General features: G+C 58.1%; 1 protein-coding gene and 1 pseudogene across 5 annotated transcripts in view; one reads left to right on the top strand and one right to left on the bottom strand.

Annotated features, from left to right (window-relative positions):
* LOC308257728 (ornithine decarboxylase antizyme 1-like) overlaps positions 1 to 3796 on the top strand; it is a 35921-nt pseudogene extending 32125 nt beyond the window's left edge. Inside the window, exons 2-3 of the transcript in view lie at positions 3300 to 3313; positions 3731 to 3796. The product of the transcript in view is annotated as an ornithine decarboxylase antizyme 1-like (transcript). The remainder of the gene's footprint in view (positions 1 to 3299; positions 3314 to 3730) is intronic.
* GRID1 (glutamate ionotropic receptor delta type subunit 1) overlaps positions 1 to 13644 on the bottom strand; it is a 661002-nt gene extending 647358 nt beyond the window's left edge. For all 4 annotated transcript variants that reach the window (XM_080640032.1, XM_080640034.1, XM_080640033.1 and 1 more), the window contains exons 1-2: positions 13419 to 13644; positions 11384 to 11539 (exon numbers count right to left, since the gene is read on the bottom strand). In XM_080640032.1, coding sequence (XP_080496158.1) covers positions 11384 to 11539; positions 13419 to 13497 — 235 coding nt within the window. In that variant the 5' untranslated portion in view covers positions 13498 to 13644. The remainder of the gene's footprint in view (positions 1 to 11383; positions 11540 to 13418) is intronic.
* Between the last annotated feature and the right edge of the window lie 293 nt (positions 13645 to 13937).

Here is a 13937-nt window from a genome sequence, read left to right as displayed (position 1 = left end):
GCACCAGCCCCGAGGCGAGAGTGCGAGTCCCAAAGCTCTGAGTGATGGGCCGTGAAGCACTAGGGAAACTGCACATGAGCCGAGCAGCATGCCAGGTCAGCATCGGACGCTTCAGCCTTTCTTGGACCAATGGCTCGCTCAGAGCCCTGGGTGGCACTGCCTGCCAGCACTCACTCAGCTTCCTTAGTATCAGCAGAGTCCAGAGCTAGCAGTGAGGCACCCGCCCTCCGCATGGCCACGCGCACCGTGAGAACAGCTATACCTCCTGCTCATTGCGCACCTGCTCGTGCCAATCCCCGCTACGTCCTCCTTAGTCATTACCTCATCTGGTCCTTAAGACAGCCTATTGGAGAGGTGCCACTGTCCCCACTTCACAGGCAGGAAAGCTGAGGCCACAGTCCCGTGCTCAGGCATGCAGGCGCTATGTAGGAGGGGCAGTGACAAATGGATGGATCCAAAAGAGAATCAGGTGAAAAGTCACCAGGCTCCAGGCTGTGCAGCCTGAAAGTCCCTGAGGGGCACAGTGCTGCCTTTAACCATCTAAAGGGCTGTGGTGGAGACAGCATGGCTGGGATTAAGCTTGGGTTAGAGAAGAGAACCTTCAGTCCTCATTTGACCTGTGTGATCCCCAAGGTGCTAGGAGGGGCAGGGCTGGTCCACCCCTCAGTAAGTTCACCACAGAGTCTGGCCCGGCCCGGGTGTGCCCACAGCCCCCCCTCCCCCCAACCCCCACCCCGTCTCAGCTCAGGCTGCCATAACAAAATACCATACATTGGGTGGTTCCAACAGCACACTTTTATTTCTCACAGTATGGATGCTGGCAAATCCAAGACCAAGGTGTTGGCTGATTCAGCTCCTTGTAAGAGCTCTCTTCTTGGCTTGTGACCACTGCCTTCCCACACAGTGGGGAGGGAGAGCAGCTCTCTGGTCTGTTCTTGTAACTAATCCCACCATGGAGGCCCCCCTGCAAGACCTCATCTAAACCTAATCACCTCCCAAAGGCCCCACTTCCAAATGCCATCCCATTGGGGATTGAGGCTCCAACATAAGAATTTGGGGGGGTGACCACCATATCACCTCCAGTTCTGGACACCAGGACCCTGTGATTCTGCTAACCCAGATGGCTGGGACCCAAAAAAAACCACTCCCTGGGGTGGGCAGGCAAACTGGCTCCCACCCTCACCCCACGGACATGATGCCAGGGTGCCAAAGGAGATGCCAACAATAAGGAAGGGCCCAGGCCACTGCCCACAGCCTCCTGCTGACCTTGGACCAGTTGAATGGCCACCACCACAATGACCATTCCATTGGGATGATCTCAGAGGGGCCCAGAGTCAGGCCCACACGTCTGGGCCCAGGGATGGCCCCGGAGTGAGGGGAACGGTATTTTGGTGCCCCGTGAACTTCCCTGTCTTAGAGCCGAGGGTACCACAGGGCACAAAGGAGACCAAGTGCCCCCCTTCCATCAGCCCCGCCTCCAGGGGACGGCACCAAGCATGGGCGATGAGAAGCACTGAACAGGGCCCACCTCCTCTGGGCACTGGGGCATCCTGGGATGTCACCTCTAAATGAGGCCTGAAAGACATCCAGAAGGAGGACAAAAAGGGAAGGGACCAGAGGGGCTCCGAGCAGCAGCCAGAACTGCTGGATCTTCCTGCTGCAGGTGCCCAGGCAGCCCAGGTATCTGCACCCCATGCACATACATACACACACTCACACATGTACACATACTCATACACACCCACAGGCACCCTTGCACACGCACATGCATATGCAAGGCAAGGGGTCTCTGCCTAGATTCCATGGAATGTCAAGGACCTGACCCAGCCTTGTAGACAGCTCCCCCTCGGCACTGCCCTCCCCTCACCATGCTCCCCAGAGGCATGGCCACCCTGACTCCTGTCCCTGGAGGCATGACGGCTCCAGGCACCCCTGCAGCCCAGCTCAGCGCTATGAGCTGCACAGTGTCACGCCGTGCTCCCACGGCCTTCAGCAGGTGCATTGGAGACCCAAGCCAGCCCTGAGCTGAGGCTCCAGCCTGGGGAGAGACTGACAGGGAGCGGCCCTCCAGGGCTCTAGGCCCAGACCGGAATTACAGGAGTCGGGCAATCCACCAGACGCGTGAGCTGCGTGGAACTCTGGGTGGAGTCCTGAGAGCCACCTAGGGTGAGCAGCAGCATTTGATGTCTGCAACCATGGCAGGGAAGGCAGCAAGGACCCCAGATGCCAAAGCAGGGCCACCTCAGTGCCTGAGACAAGGCCAGGAAGCCGGCCCAGGGCCCTAGTATGGCCCCCCCTTCCTCCTCTCCCTGCCTCTGTGCTCAGATGAAGGACAGAAGAAAGCCCCCAGCCCCAGGCTGGGAGCAGAGCCAAAGCTCCACTCTGCACAGAGCAGGAGCGCGCAGGAGGGGCAAAGCTGGCCAGGCAGCAGGCTGAGTGTGCAGGCCAGCAGAGGGGCTGAGCCAGAGCTGCTGCTAGGCGTGGTGGAGGAGGGGGCACGGTGTCCAGCAAGTGGGGTCCATGTCTCTGCCCTTACCTGGGAGTTGGTAGCAGCAAGGAGTGTCATGTGCCCTTGACAGGGGCCCAGGAAGACAAAACAGAAGGTGGCCAGGACGCAGGGAGGACGATGCTGACCACGCCCACTCTGAGCCACCCCACCCTGCTTCCCAGCAGGGGCTGCTGGCCAATACCCTTCTTCCTGCCCAGCACACATCCCTTTCTACCCATCACCACTTCACAGAAACAGGTGGAGGACAGGGCGAGTGACCTCTCAGCTAATCTGTCACTGAGCCAAGATGGGAACCTAGACCTGCCTGACCCCCTTCCACCAAACAGAACAAGTTATGCTGCCCCGGGGCAGGCTCCGGGGTGGGGAGCGCGGGCTAGGCCGTGCTGGCCATATTCCAGCCACTCTGTGCATTCAGAACAGCAAGATGGCAATGCTGTGCAGCGCCAGGCCCGCAGGTGGCTCTAGACCAGAAGTGCAGACTGGTGGTCCGTGAGGTCCAAAGGTTGGCAACCGCTGCTCTAGACAGCCTCCACGGGTCAGGCCCAGCCTCCTTCCCTGCCCTCCCAGGACTTCCAAAGGTGAACTCAACTCCCAGCTGCCCTGAACGGTGCAGGGGCTGGAGGAGCCTGCCAGCCCAGCCAGGAAGAGCAGGAGACCAAGAGCCCCTTGGGACGACTCGGGCTGGTCATGTGACAACCATCCCTCCCCTCTGCTTGGCCCTCAACAGGGCGTCTTAGCCGGTTTCCTCAGCTGACCTTCATGCTGTCCTCTGTGCTGTCACGTCTTCTAGGTGAGGAAACCAAGGTAAGCCACCCAGCGGCCGAGCAGAGCCGGGAGGGAGCCCCGTCCGTAAGCGGGAGCAGCAGCACTCCTGCCCACCCTGAGCACCTCATCTGTGCTCGTGGGGAGGCGGAGGCCCACACTGAGCACTGGTAGGACGGCCCAGGCGTCACAGGGGGAGTGTGGCATCGGGCTGCCTCTGCCCAGGACTGGCAGAGGACTGATGGGAGGGAAGCAAACTGAGTAGGCCAGCCAGGGCCACATGTTCCAGGTCTGGCTGGAAGAGGACTAGCCTGAGTGAGGACCACCCTGGGCCCTCCACCCCCGGCCTGCCCCACCCACAACTTGGGCCCAGACACATATAGAAGGGCCATCTTATCACCTTGCAGCTACCTGCCAGTGCTTCAGGCCGGGGAGAACCCTGGGTCTTTCTCTTTGCAGTCCATGGCCATCAGCCAGAAAACTGGCTGTTTACAGGCTTCGAGAGCCCAGCTGCTGGGGGACTGAACACGGACCCAGTGCCTTGTGAGGCTCCATGTCCGTCAGAGAGGCCAGACCACCCCCCTGCCCCCGAAAAGGGGCTGTCCTAGGCCAGCCCACGGCAGCGAGATGAGTCTCTGCCCAGAAGAGAAAGGAGCTGCTGTGCAGGAAGGCAGGGGTGAGCAGGGCACAGGAGGGGTGGGGGAAGCAGAGAAGTCTGCACTAGGCACAGGCCACAGGAGGGGCAGACTTGCTGCACACCAGCTGAGGGGGCTTATTGGTGCTGGCACCCGCACTGGGCAGGCCTGGATGTCAATCTTCGCCTCGTTGCTTAGGAAGCATTTAGCCCAAGCCTTCTGGGAGCTGGGCCTGTCAAGAGGACAAGATTGGTAAACTCTGAGAAAAACACAGGGGAGAGCCCAGGGCTTCCTGACTTCCCACCACACCAAAAGGCCGCCCAGCATTTTCAGGGGCAGAGGGACAAGTAAGAGAGGATGCAAAGGGGAAGGGATGGGAAGTGCAGATTGGACTCAACAGGATCCAATCATCTACACTTGTTCATGGTTTTTTGTTTCTTTGTTATTGTTTTCATGAGTCACCAAGGAAACGGGAGGACTGTTTTGCACGAGTAGGGTTATTTGTCATTCACCAAATATTGCTAGTTCTCCCCTTTCCAGGCACATGGTACGACTATGCTTCCTGGATCCTGCATGCCTGGCTGGGACCACAGGACTAGTTTCAGCCCATGAGTTTTTAGCAGAAGTGGCACAGATGTGTCATGTCCAGACAGAGTCTCCCCAGAGCTCTCTCCCACTGGCACAGCAACTGGCAATATTCAAGCTGAGTGACCGTGAGGAGCCAAGGTCTAAGCTGACCAATGATGAACATGTAACATAGACAAGAAACAACTTTTGTTACGTTATGCCACTGAGTTTGGGATTGTTTGTTACTACAGCATAGCTTAGTCTATCCTGACTGAAACAGAGGGAACCACAGAACAAAACCAAAAGATAGGGACAAATAGGCACTTCCCTGGGTATCCACATCTAAAAAGACTCACATCCAGCCCTAGCGGGTTTGGCTCAGTGGATAGAGCATGGGCCTGAAGACCGAAGGGTCCCAGGTTCAATTCCAGTCAAGGGCACATGCCTGGATTGTGGGCTCAACCCCCAGTGGGGAGTGTGCAGGAGGCAGCCGATCAATGATTCTCTCTCATCATTGATGTTTCTATCTCTCTCTCCCTCTCACCTCCACTCTGAAATCAATAACAATATATGGGGAAAAAAATAAAAAATAAAAAGACTCACATCCAGGGGTCAGACTGGGTTAGCAATGGTTTGGGAACAAGAAGTGCAGACTTAATGTTCCAGATGTTTAGGGGACGGCATTTTCTGGGTCACGAGAAGGCCAAGTGAAGAAGAAGACTGCTGGAGGGGACTTGGCATCTATAAGAACGCAGAAAGACAGCCTGTCTGCCATTAGAAGATGCGGCTCCGAGTGCCACGTAGCACCCTTAGCTTCCTCCAGGAGAAACCTGAAGAAGCAGCCCCACCACGTGCTCTGACAGAAAGGCTGCTAACATGCCTGGGAACAGCAGCACCAGGACACACAGGTCTCCCTAGACCCATGGCCTCCTACCCACACGCCGGGCCTGAGGTGTCCATCTGTTCACCGCCTGTTAAGCCCAACCTCCCAATCTGGGAGCAAGGTCACAGCAATAGGAATACTGAACGGGAGCCTCTAGAACCCAAAAGAAGAGGACATGGATGGGACAGGAGTATCGTCTATAAGGTGACAGTGTGTGTGCATGTGTGTATGTATATGTATGTGCATGTGTCCACGTGTGTGCACACACAGGAGGGGCCCTAGAATGAAAGAGAACTCTGAAGCCTGGGAGTTCAGTTGAGGGAAATGGCAGTCATTCCTTTGCACACCCACAGGCTTGTGAGGGATCCAGAGTGAGAACTGGATGGCCCCCCGGCCCCAGCCCGCCCAACCCCAGTGAGGGGCCACCAGTGCCTGCAGCCCCGGCACAGCCATCTTCAGTCTTAAAGCGTCGCTGGCAGCAGCCCCTGCGGGGCCAGGAAGAGCAGCTGCGTATGGCACCCACGCGAGACTGGCCTCTGCGAGGCCCCACCTTGGACCCTAGGTGGGTGGTGAGGTAGTGGGTAGTGAGAGAGGACAGGGGAAGAGGGAGGAGTCGGAGAAAAATCTAACCAGGTAGGAAAGGAGGCCACTGGCCTGAGTAGTGACACGACATACAAAAGCAGATTCTTTAGGGACTTCTTTAGGCACAAGAGCTTCCAGGCGCAGGGCATGCGTGTCACTGGACAGCGAGCACAGGTGAGTCTGCAGAGGCCCACGGGCTCAGTGCGTGTCTGCAGAGCGAGCGTGGTAGGCATGCAAACATGGCTATAGTTCCCGAGTGACTCCAGCAGATTTGGCTAAGACAAGAGAATGGCACCCAGTCAGCCACCCGTGAGGAGACAAGGAAGGGCGCTCAGCATGCACTGGCTACACTGGGCCCGACAGGTGTGCCAACATGGAAGCAGCGAACAGCCCACAAGATTCCAAGGTCCTACCCCCGGCACTGTAGCTGTGTGCAGCTGCATGGCGAAGGGGAATTAAGGCTGCAGGTGGATCTGCTGACTGTCATCCTGGATTATCCAGATGGACCCAAGGGCTCCAGGAAGAGGGAGGCGGAGAAGCTGAGGTGGAGAGGGAGCTGTGATGACAGAGCAAGGCCACAGCGACAGGCTGTGCGGAGGGCCCCACCCACCAGAGCTGGCTGGACGATAGAGAAAGGGGCCAGGGGCTGAGCAAGGCGGGGGCCTCCGGGAGCTGGAAAGAGGGAGATGGACCCTCTCCTGCAGAACATCTACGCACCAGCCTGGTGTCAGAGGGCAAGGGGCAACCTAGAAGTGACCAACACAAAATGAATAAGACCATCGAAAACTCATGGAGTTTTATTTTCATTGTTTCTCTGTTTTATTCTGTGAACACCAAGCTATACTTTGGTGAATTTCACCTCGTCTTCCTAAAATACTTTTGCGCTTATTGTAACTAAAAGGAATATTGCCTCACATATGTTCCTTTTTTCTTCTTTTTCTTCCCTAAATTGTCATCTTTCCACTCAATGACATATCTCTACAGCATAACCCATAACTCGAGTCTTTCACTCACAGTAAAATAATGTGAACAGAGAAGACCAGGACTCAGCCAATTCTTTTACACATTCATGCATTTATATAACCTTCTCCTTGAGCAGGCACTTTAAAACAATACGAAATTTTTTTATTTAACAAAATTCATGCGGGGGGGGGGGGGGTGTGCCCTCTCGCAGTCAGGGAGCCCTTGGGGGATGTCTGACTGATGGCTTAGGCCCGATCCCCACAGGGACAATTGGACATCCTTAGTGCTGCCGTGGAGGCGGGAGAGGCTCCCACCACCACCACTGTGCTTGCCAGCTGTGAACCTGGCTTCTGAGTGGCTCTCCTCCTGTGGGAGCGCACTGACCACCAGGGACAGCTCCTGCGTTGAGCGTCTGGCCCCTGGTGGTCAGTGTGTATCATAGCGACCAGTCTCATCATAGCGACCAGTCGTTCTACCATTCAGTCTATTTGCATATTAGCCTTTTATTATATAGGGGGTTTAGTATCTCTTCTAGTATCTAGAAGACAAGTCTTCACACTTGTTATATGAACTTTGCTAAGATTAAGTAAGATACTACATTTTTTATCTTTATTGTTGAAAGTATTACAGATGTCCCCTTTTCCTCCCATTTGCCCCCCTCTAAGATATAACATTTTTAAGACTTAAATATCATTTCTGTTGTTACTTGCTAACTTCAAATCCTCCTCAAATACATATTTCACTAAATGCAACCCGTTCTTTTACATCAATGTGAAAGGACTGGCTAACCAACTATCTCAGAAGGTAGTTTGTACGGAGCTTATACAAACTCAGCCTACAGAAACTGTAAACATAAACCACAGGACCACATTCAAAGTAGCTTCTTATTTTCTCCAGTAATACTTCAGCATTCCTCAGCATAAATGGTTCCACTCTTTAAAAAATAACTTGTTTTAAATATTGAAAAACATATGCAGCCGCTAAAAGTAATGTTTACAAATACTTCACAGTGATTTCAAAAGAAGTCCCTGATCTGTTAGGTGAAAAAGCAGGATCTAGACATGAACAGGATGGAGCTCTCAGCATTTATAAAATATGGTGGGCGGGACTAGAGGGGCACAATAGAGGGAGAATTAAGAATGAAGCTGTCCTATCTCTCTCTCTTTTTTTTAACTTAATAGCACTTTATTGTATTTTAAAAAACAAAATATTTTTAGTCTGAAAGAAGTTATTTCCAGTTTTCACCATTTTAACTATGAGTCTGACCTCTAGAGAATCAAGCGAGACAAGGAAGGAAGGAAGGAAGGAAGGAAGGAAGGAAGGAAGGAAGGAAGGAAGGAAGGGAGGGAGGGAGGGAGGGAGGGAGGGAGGGAGGGAGGGAGGGAGGGAGGGAGGTTGGTTGGTTGGTTTGGGCAAACTGCAAGGTTATAAACCTAATTTATCACAAATATAAACTGCCTGATGCTTCCTGTACATTCCACATTTTACGGAATGAACATGCACTGTCCTTTCTCTTCACATTTTTAAATTAATTCATGCTCATTGTAGCAATGCATTTTTTAAAAAATAATTGGGTGTGTGGAAGCTAAGTAAAAAGCTCAAAGTAGAAAGGGTCCACTCTCAAGATATTTACTAGCTAAAGAAATAATGCAGCTGAAGATATCAACAGCCTCAAAGCAGCTAAGATGAATTCACAGCTGGGCCACAGAGAGGGAATGGCGCTCGCTACGCTCCCACAACAGGCCTTCCTCAGACAAGGTCTGCACATCCGCTCAGTGCATTCTCACCACAAGCCCATGAGGCAGGTACCATGATTGTTCCCTTTAACAGATGTGGCAACAGCAGCTCCAAGCAGGGCCGGGATCCCCCAGGTCACACTGCAAGGGAGGCAAGCAGGATTTGAAGAGAGTTCCTAGGACTCCAGCAATCCAGCTCTTTATCCACATGGTGCTGTCTCTTGGACTAAAATGGGGGCAGAACTAGCTCAATCCCCAGCCCACAGGGGGTCACTGGAACCTCCCCGTCCACGATGGAAACTAAACCCCAGTCCGCCTTTGCCCCCTTCATCCTTGGCCTCTTCCCCCACCAAGAAGTCCTTTCCTATCCCACCCAAACTGTGTCTGCCACCCATGTCCTGCTGCAATGAACATCCAGGCCCAAGAAAGAGATAAGATAGCCATCAAGTAGGGCCAAGCCACGACGGACAGCACCCCACGGGACACAGAAGGAAGGACACCCAGCAAGTGGAGAGCCTGCCCCTGAGCCCAGGCAAAGGAGCCTGTGAGTGCTGCTCTGCAGTCCCAGGCCCTGGAGGGGCTGGCTCCTCCCACCCCTCACCGACAAGGTTCCTTGCAAGGGCACAGGATGACACGGACGGCTGCCCAGACACTGAACGCACCTGCCAGCTTTAACCAGCACACTCTCCAGGCAGCAGCAGCTCAGCACCACCTGGTTAGTGCCCCTGCACCTGGTCCACTGTCAGCCACCAGAATCCCACGCCTCACTGGACGTGCACACACGCCCTCCCACACCACTAGGAGATCGTGTCAGCCACCATCATGGGCTGAGGTATTTTTCCAGTTACACAAGTAGAGAAAATGAGACTCAAGAAAGCAAGGTCTCTGTCAGAAAAAGTCCCTGGTGGAGCCCTGTGTCTCCAGGACAGAGTCACAACGGATGGCCCACATTAGCTGGATGGCCTACAGCTCATTTTGTATGGCTTGTATTCTGTTGGTATATTGTTGATTAGTTGACAGCAGTTAAAAATCAAATTTTACATTCAAGTCCAGATCTGGGACTGTTCAACACATCCACAACACTAGGACTTCCATTCCCAAATGGCAAACTTGGTAAGGCTGGGAACACAGGCAGGGTCCCGCAGCACGGCGAGCTCCCGGGAGAGGGACACGTGCGGCCCCACTCTGAACTCAGCTCCCAGACAAAGCACGAATGTCCGCAGAGACAGGTGTGGGAGACAATATCAAGGTAGCAGGAGGCACACTGAAAAGCTTGTGTCACCCCAGATCCCCACTCCAGCTGAGTCGCTGCTGCCTAAGGAAGCACACCCTCCCTGGCTGGAGCCCACGTTCACGAGGGCTCACAAAAGAAATCCAGGAGTGGGGAATGTGGAGGCAGGGACTGCTGGTGGGCCAGACACCAAGGACAGGGGATCCTCCTCCCGCACCCCAGTGGACATTTGACCATGGGGGTCTGCCAAGGCTAGAAGCAGCAGCACCATTAACAGGCAACACCAGCCTCACCCCACTCACTGCCACCCCCAAAACACTCAGAGCGCTGGCTCTGTATCACCACCTCAAGACATCCTTGGACCTTCAGGCCCCAGAGGTGGGCCTCCCTCTCTGCTGACTCCCGGAAGACCTCCTGCCAGCCAAAGTTCTTCCCAGCACAAGCTCCCTCCTTCTGGACCTGGACCAGAACCTCCATGGAGTCACCCTACCTGCAGCACCTAAGAAACCACCGCCAAACTGAGCCATGGCATCCGGAGGACCCTGGGCCGAGCGGGCTGGGGGGGAGTGAGAGGGGGAAGCTGCCTGTGCCCCTCACCCCACCTCCTCCTTACACCCCCGTGCTGCCAGCTGCTCCTGGGGGGAGCCCCCACATTCTGCGCCCCCAGTTGTGCTCTCTACCCTCAGCACTCAGAGTCTAGATGCAGGAGGGAGCCATAGGAGAGGAAAGGAACCAGGGCTGGACAGATGTCAGGGGTGGGGAGAGCCTCAGGTGCTGGCCAGGAAGTGGGTGACAGGGAAGGAACCCCGGCTCCAGAGCCAAGCCTAGAACCAGCTGGGAGAGAAAGAAGGGGCCCAGAGGGGAGGGAAGGGCAAAGGCTGCCATCTCTGCCCATCCAGCTCTGGGTGCACTGCTGCCCCTGCCCCAGGCCCTATCTGAGGCAGAGGCTGTGGCCCAGGACCCCAGGCGCAGGCTAGGGTTTACCTGCAGCCAGGCCTGGCTCAACTCCACTCCTTTCCTGGTCAAACAGCGCCCACCCCCGGCCCAGGCGGAGACAGCGGGAGCTGAGAAACCGGCTCCTCCAAACCAGACGGATAAGGAGCGCCTAGGCACCAAAGGGGCGCTGGGCGTGCACCCGAGTGTGTTGGGAGATGGGAGATGACAGCTGGCTCGCTCGCCAGGCCGGCCTCGGTTAGCAGTAAGGAAGACACCAGCCATCTAGGTCAGGGGAGGTGCACGGATACAAGCACACCCACCCACAAACACTCAGAAACAAAGACCCCTGAGCCAGTCACTCCTGCGCGCCCAGCGCGGGGGCACACACGCACCAACCCAGTGGAAAGTGGCCACATGACTCGGGACACGCTCCTAGGAGCCCGGCCCCCCGCTGGCAAACTCCTGGCTAGCCCAGTGCCCTGAAGGCTCCGTGGCCAGGCCCTCCGCAACCCGCAGGGGTCCTCTCTGCACAGCCTCAAAGGCGCGGCCCATGGAGCCCTGGGCACCAAGGCCACTCACCTTCCTGCACAGCCTGAAACGGGTTATTGGCCTCGATGACCTTGATGGAGTAGGTGATCTTCTCGCTCTGCAGGATGTCATCGTTGAGGCTCAGGTCAGATATGGCCAGCTGGAACACCCTGTCGTCCTTGGCCGCATTCTCCTCGAAGATGGCACCTGGAGGGGAGAAGGGGTCAGGACAGGCCTAGGAGTCCCCCCCACACCCCCTCCCCCCTGCTGGCAGGCCGCCACTGGGTTCGGACTGGCCCTTCAGGAGAGTGAAGGCTTTCCTAAGACAGCCAGCAAGGATGCCCCACACAGCGCCCAGGTGCACACCGCTGGCAGGAGTTACACATGCACATGGCACACGCTGCCACCCAGGCGTCCCACAGCCAAGCCGCCTCCTGACCCAGCCATGCCCCACACAACTGACTGCGCCACGCTGGAGTGGCCTCAGGCAGCACACACAGGCCCGACAACCACCAAGCTCCCCCGGAGGGCAGTCCCGAATGGAAGGATGCCTTCCTCCTGCCCTGCACAGTCAGTTCCCATTGTGTCTTTCCCACCCAGGGGCATTTCAGTCCCAGTCCAGCTCCCGGCAACTCTGCCAGCGGGGCCCCTGCTCCCCATCCCTCCCAGCTTCCTCCTGCCCGAATGTTGAGGGGAGGGGACTGCCCCCTAGACCCCTGGCCTTCTGGCCCAGCAGGGCTGAGGAGCTCAAAGGGAGCACGCCTTAAGCCTCCTGGAATCACCAAGCTCGCCTCCAGGTGGCCCTGGCTGGCCTTTTCCCAGCTTAGTACCCCTTGGCCCACTCTGACTTCCCTCGCCCTGGTCTGGCCCTGCAGCCTGGGCAATGCCGGGTCATCCCACCCTGGCCAGGTCCCCTCAGGGTCCCCACGGCCCCAGATCTGAGCCCGATGACCCTCCTGGAGCAGGCGGGGGCAGGGGAGGGAGGCTCCAGTTCCACAAACACCCAGATCCGCAATGCTGACCGCGAGACCCCCTCCCCCGCGGAAAGCTGGTTTGACACCCTCTCCCTCCCATCCCCGCCCCCGCCCCGGCTGGGGTGGGGTGAAGCAGCTCACCAAACGTAGGCCTGGTCCCACCATCCCCATCACCCCCCTTCCCCGCCCCGCCTGTCCCACCTTCTCCCCCACCTCCAAACCCCCAGTGGTGTTCGCTGGTCTTCCCAAACTTCAGGAAAGACAACTGCAGGGGGCTCACCCAATAACCCGCTGTCAGCCCCCCAAACCAGCCCAAAGTCCTGGAATTCTTTCCCGACTGCTACCACTCCCACACTCTCCCTCCGTCTGCCCCTCCTCCCCTCGCTCTCCACCTTCCCCACGGGCTCCCCCATCCACCTCCTCCCGCTCAGCGCACACTCCCCGCCGCCGCCTCCGCTCTTCTTCCCCAGCTCCCACCCCCGGACGGCGGACGGCCCCAAGGTGGCCGGGAAACTCTGACTGCCCAAGGGCTGCAGTCGCCACAACCAGACATACACACCCACACACACACTGAACACGCGGGTGAAACAGGCAGACACCGTCCACTCTAACAGGCTGGAGGCCAGGCTGGCACCCACCACACAGGCTCGGACGGCCCCGCACCCTACGCCTTCTCGCAGCGACACCAGCACGGTGCCAGGGGCGCACACAGCGAGCCCGCCGGCAGCACCCACCCACCCGCACCCAAGGAGCCGCTTGGGCCTCTTCTGATCGTGCCGGCAACTTGGCGAGACCTGGGCCGCTCCCGCCCCCGACTCCCGCTGCTCGGAGCTGCGCCGAGGGGCTGGCCGGACCGCCGACGGCTCCTCTGGGGGCGTGGGTCTGGGCGCGGGTCCAGCACCGGTTCCCGCAGCCGCGGCCTCAGTGTTGGCAGAGGCCGCGGGCCCCGCGCGGGGACTGGAGCCGGGGGAGCAGGGCCCGCAGGAGCGCGGCGCGGCCCTTCGGTGGAGCAGCGCCCGCCGGACCCTCGGACCCGGGAACCACCAAGTTTGGACGCCGCGCACCCCCTGCGCCGCCGAGGCCCCCGCCCAGCCTCCGCCCGCCGCTCTCACCGATGTGGATGATGGAGTCGGCCCGCACCGACACGCACTGGCATATCCAGGGGAGCAGCCACAGCGCCAGCGCTTCCATGTCCCCCGGGCGCGCGGCTCATCCGCCCGGGCCCGGGGCGAGGCCGAGGGCAGCGCGGAGCGGGAGGCGCCGTCCGGGTGCAGTCCCGGCCGCCACCGGGAGAGCCGGCCCGCCCGCGTCTTCCCCGCCGCCCGCCCCTGCGCCCGGCACCCCGAGCCCAGCCCAGCCCCGCGCACTCGGGCTCCCGCTCCGGCTCCGGCTCCGGCTCCAGTGGTGGCTGCGGCGGCGGCAGCCCGAGTGCAGGCCGGCGCGGCGGGGGCGGTGTCTCCCGCGGCTCCGGCGGCTTCGGAGGCGGCGGGACAGCGGGCGCGGCGGCCTCGGGACCGCGGTGTGTCTGACCGGCCGGGAGCGAACTGCGGAGGACGCCCCCTCCTCTCCCCTCCCCGCCCCTCGGCTCCCCCCGCGCTCCCGCCCTCCGCCCCCCGCCCTCCCCGCGGCCA

Source organism: Plecotus auritus (genome assembly GCF_963455305.1).
Source record: "Plecotus auritus genome assembly, chromosome: 9".
NCBI lineage: Eukaryota > Metazoa > Chordata > Mammalia > Chiroptera > Vespertilionidae > Plecotus > Plecotus auritus.
Note: the sequence above shows the minus strand (reverse complement) of the source record. Positions and strands in the feature narration are given on the sequence as shown.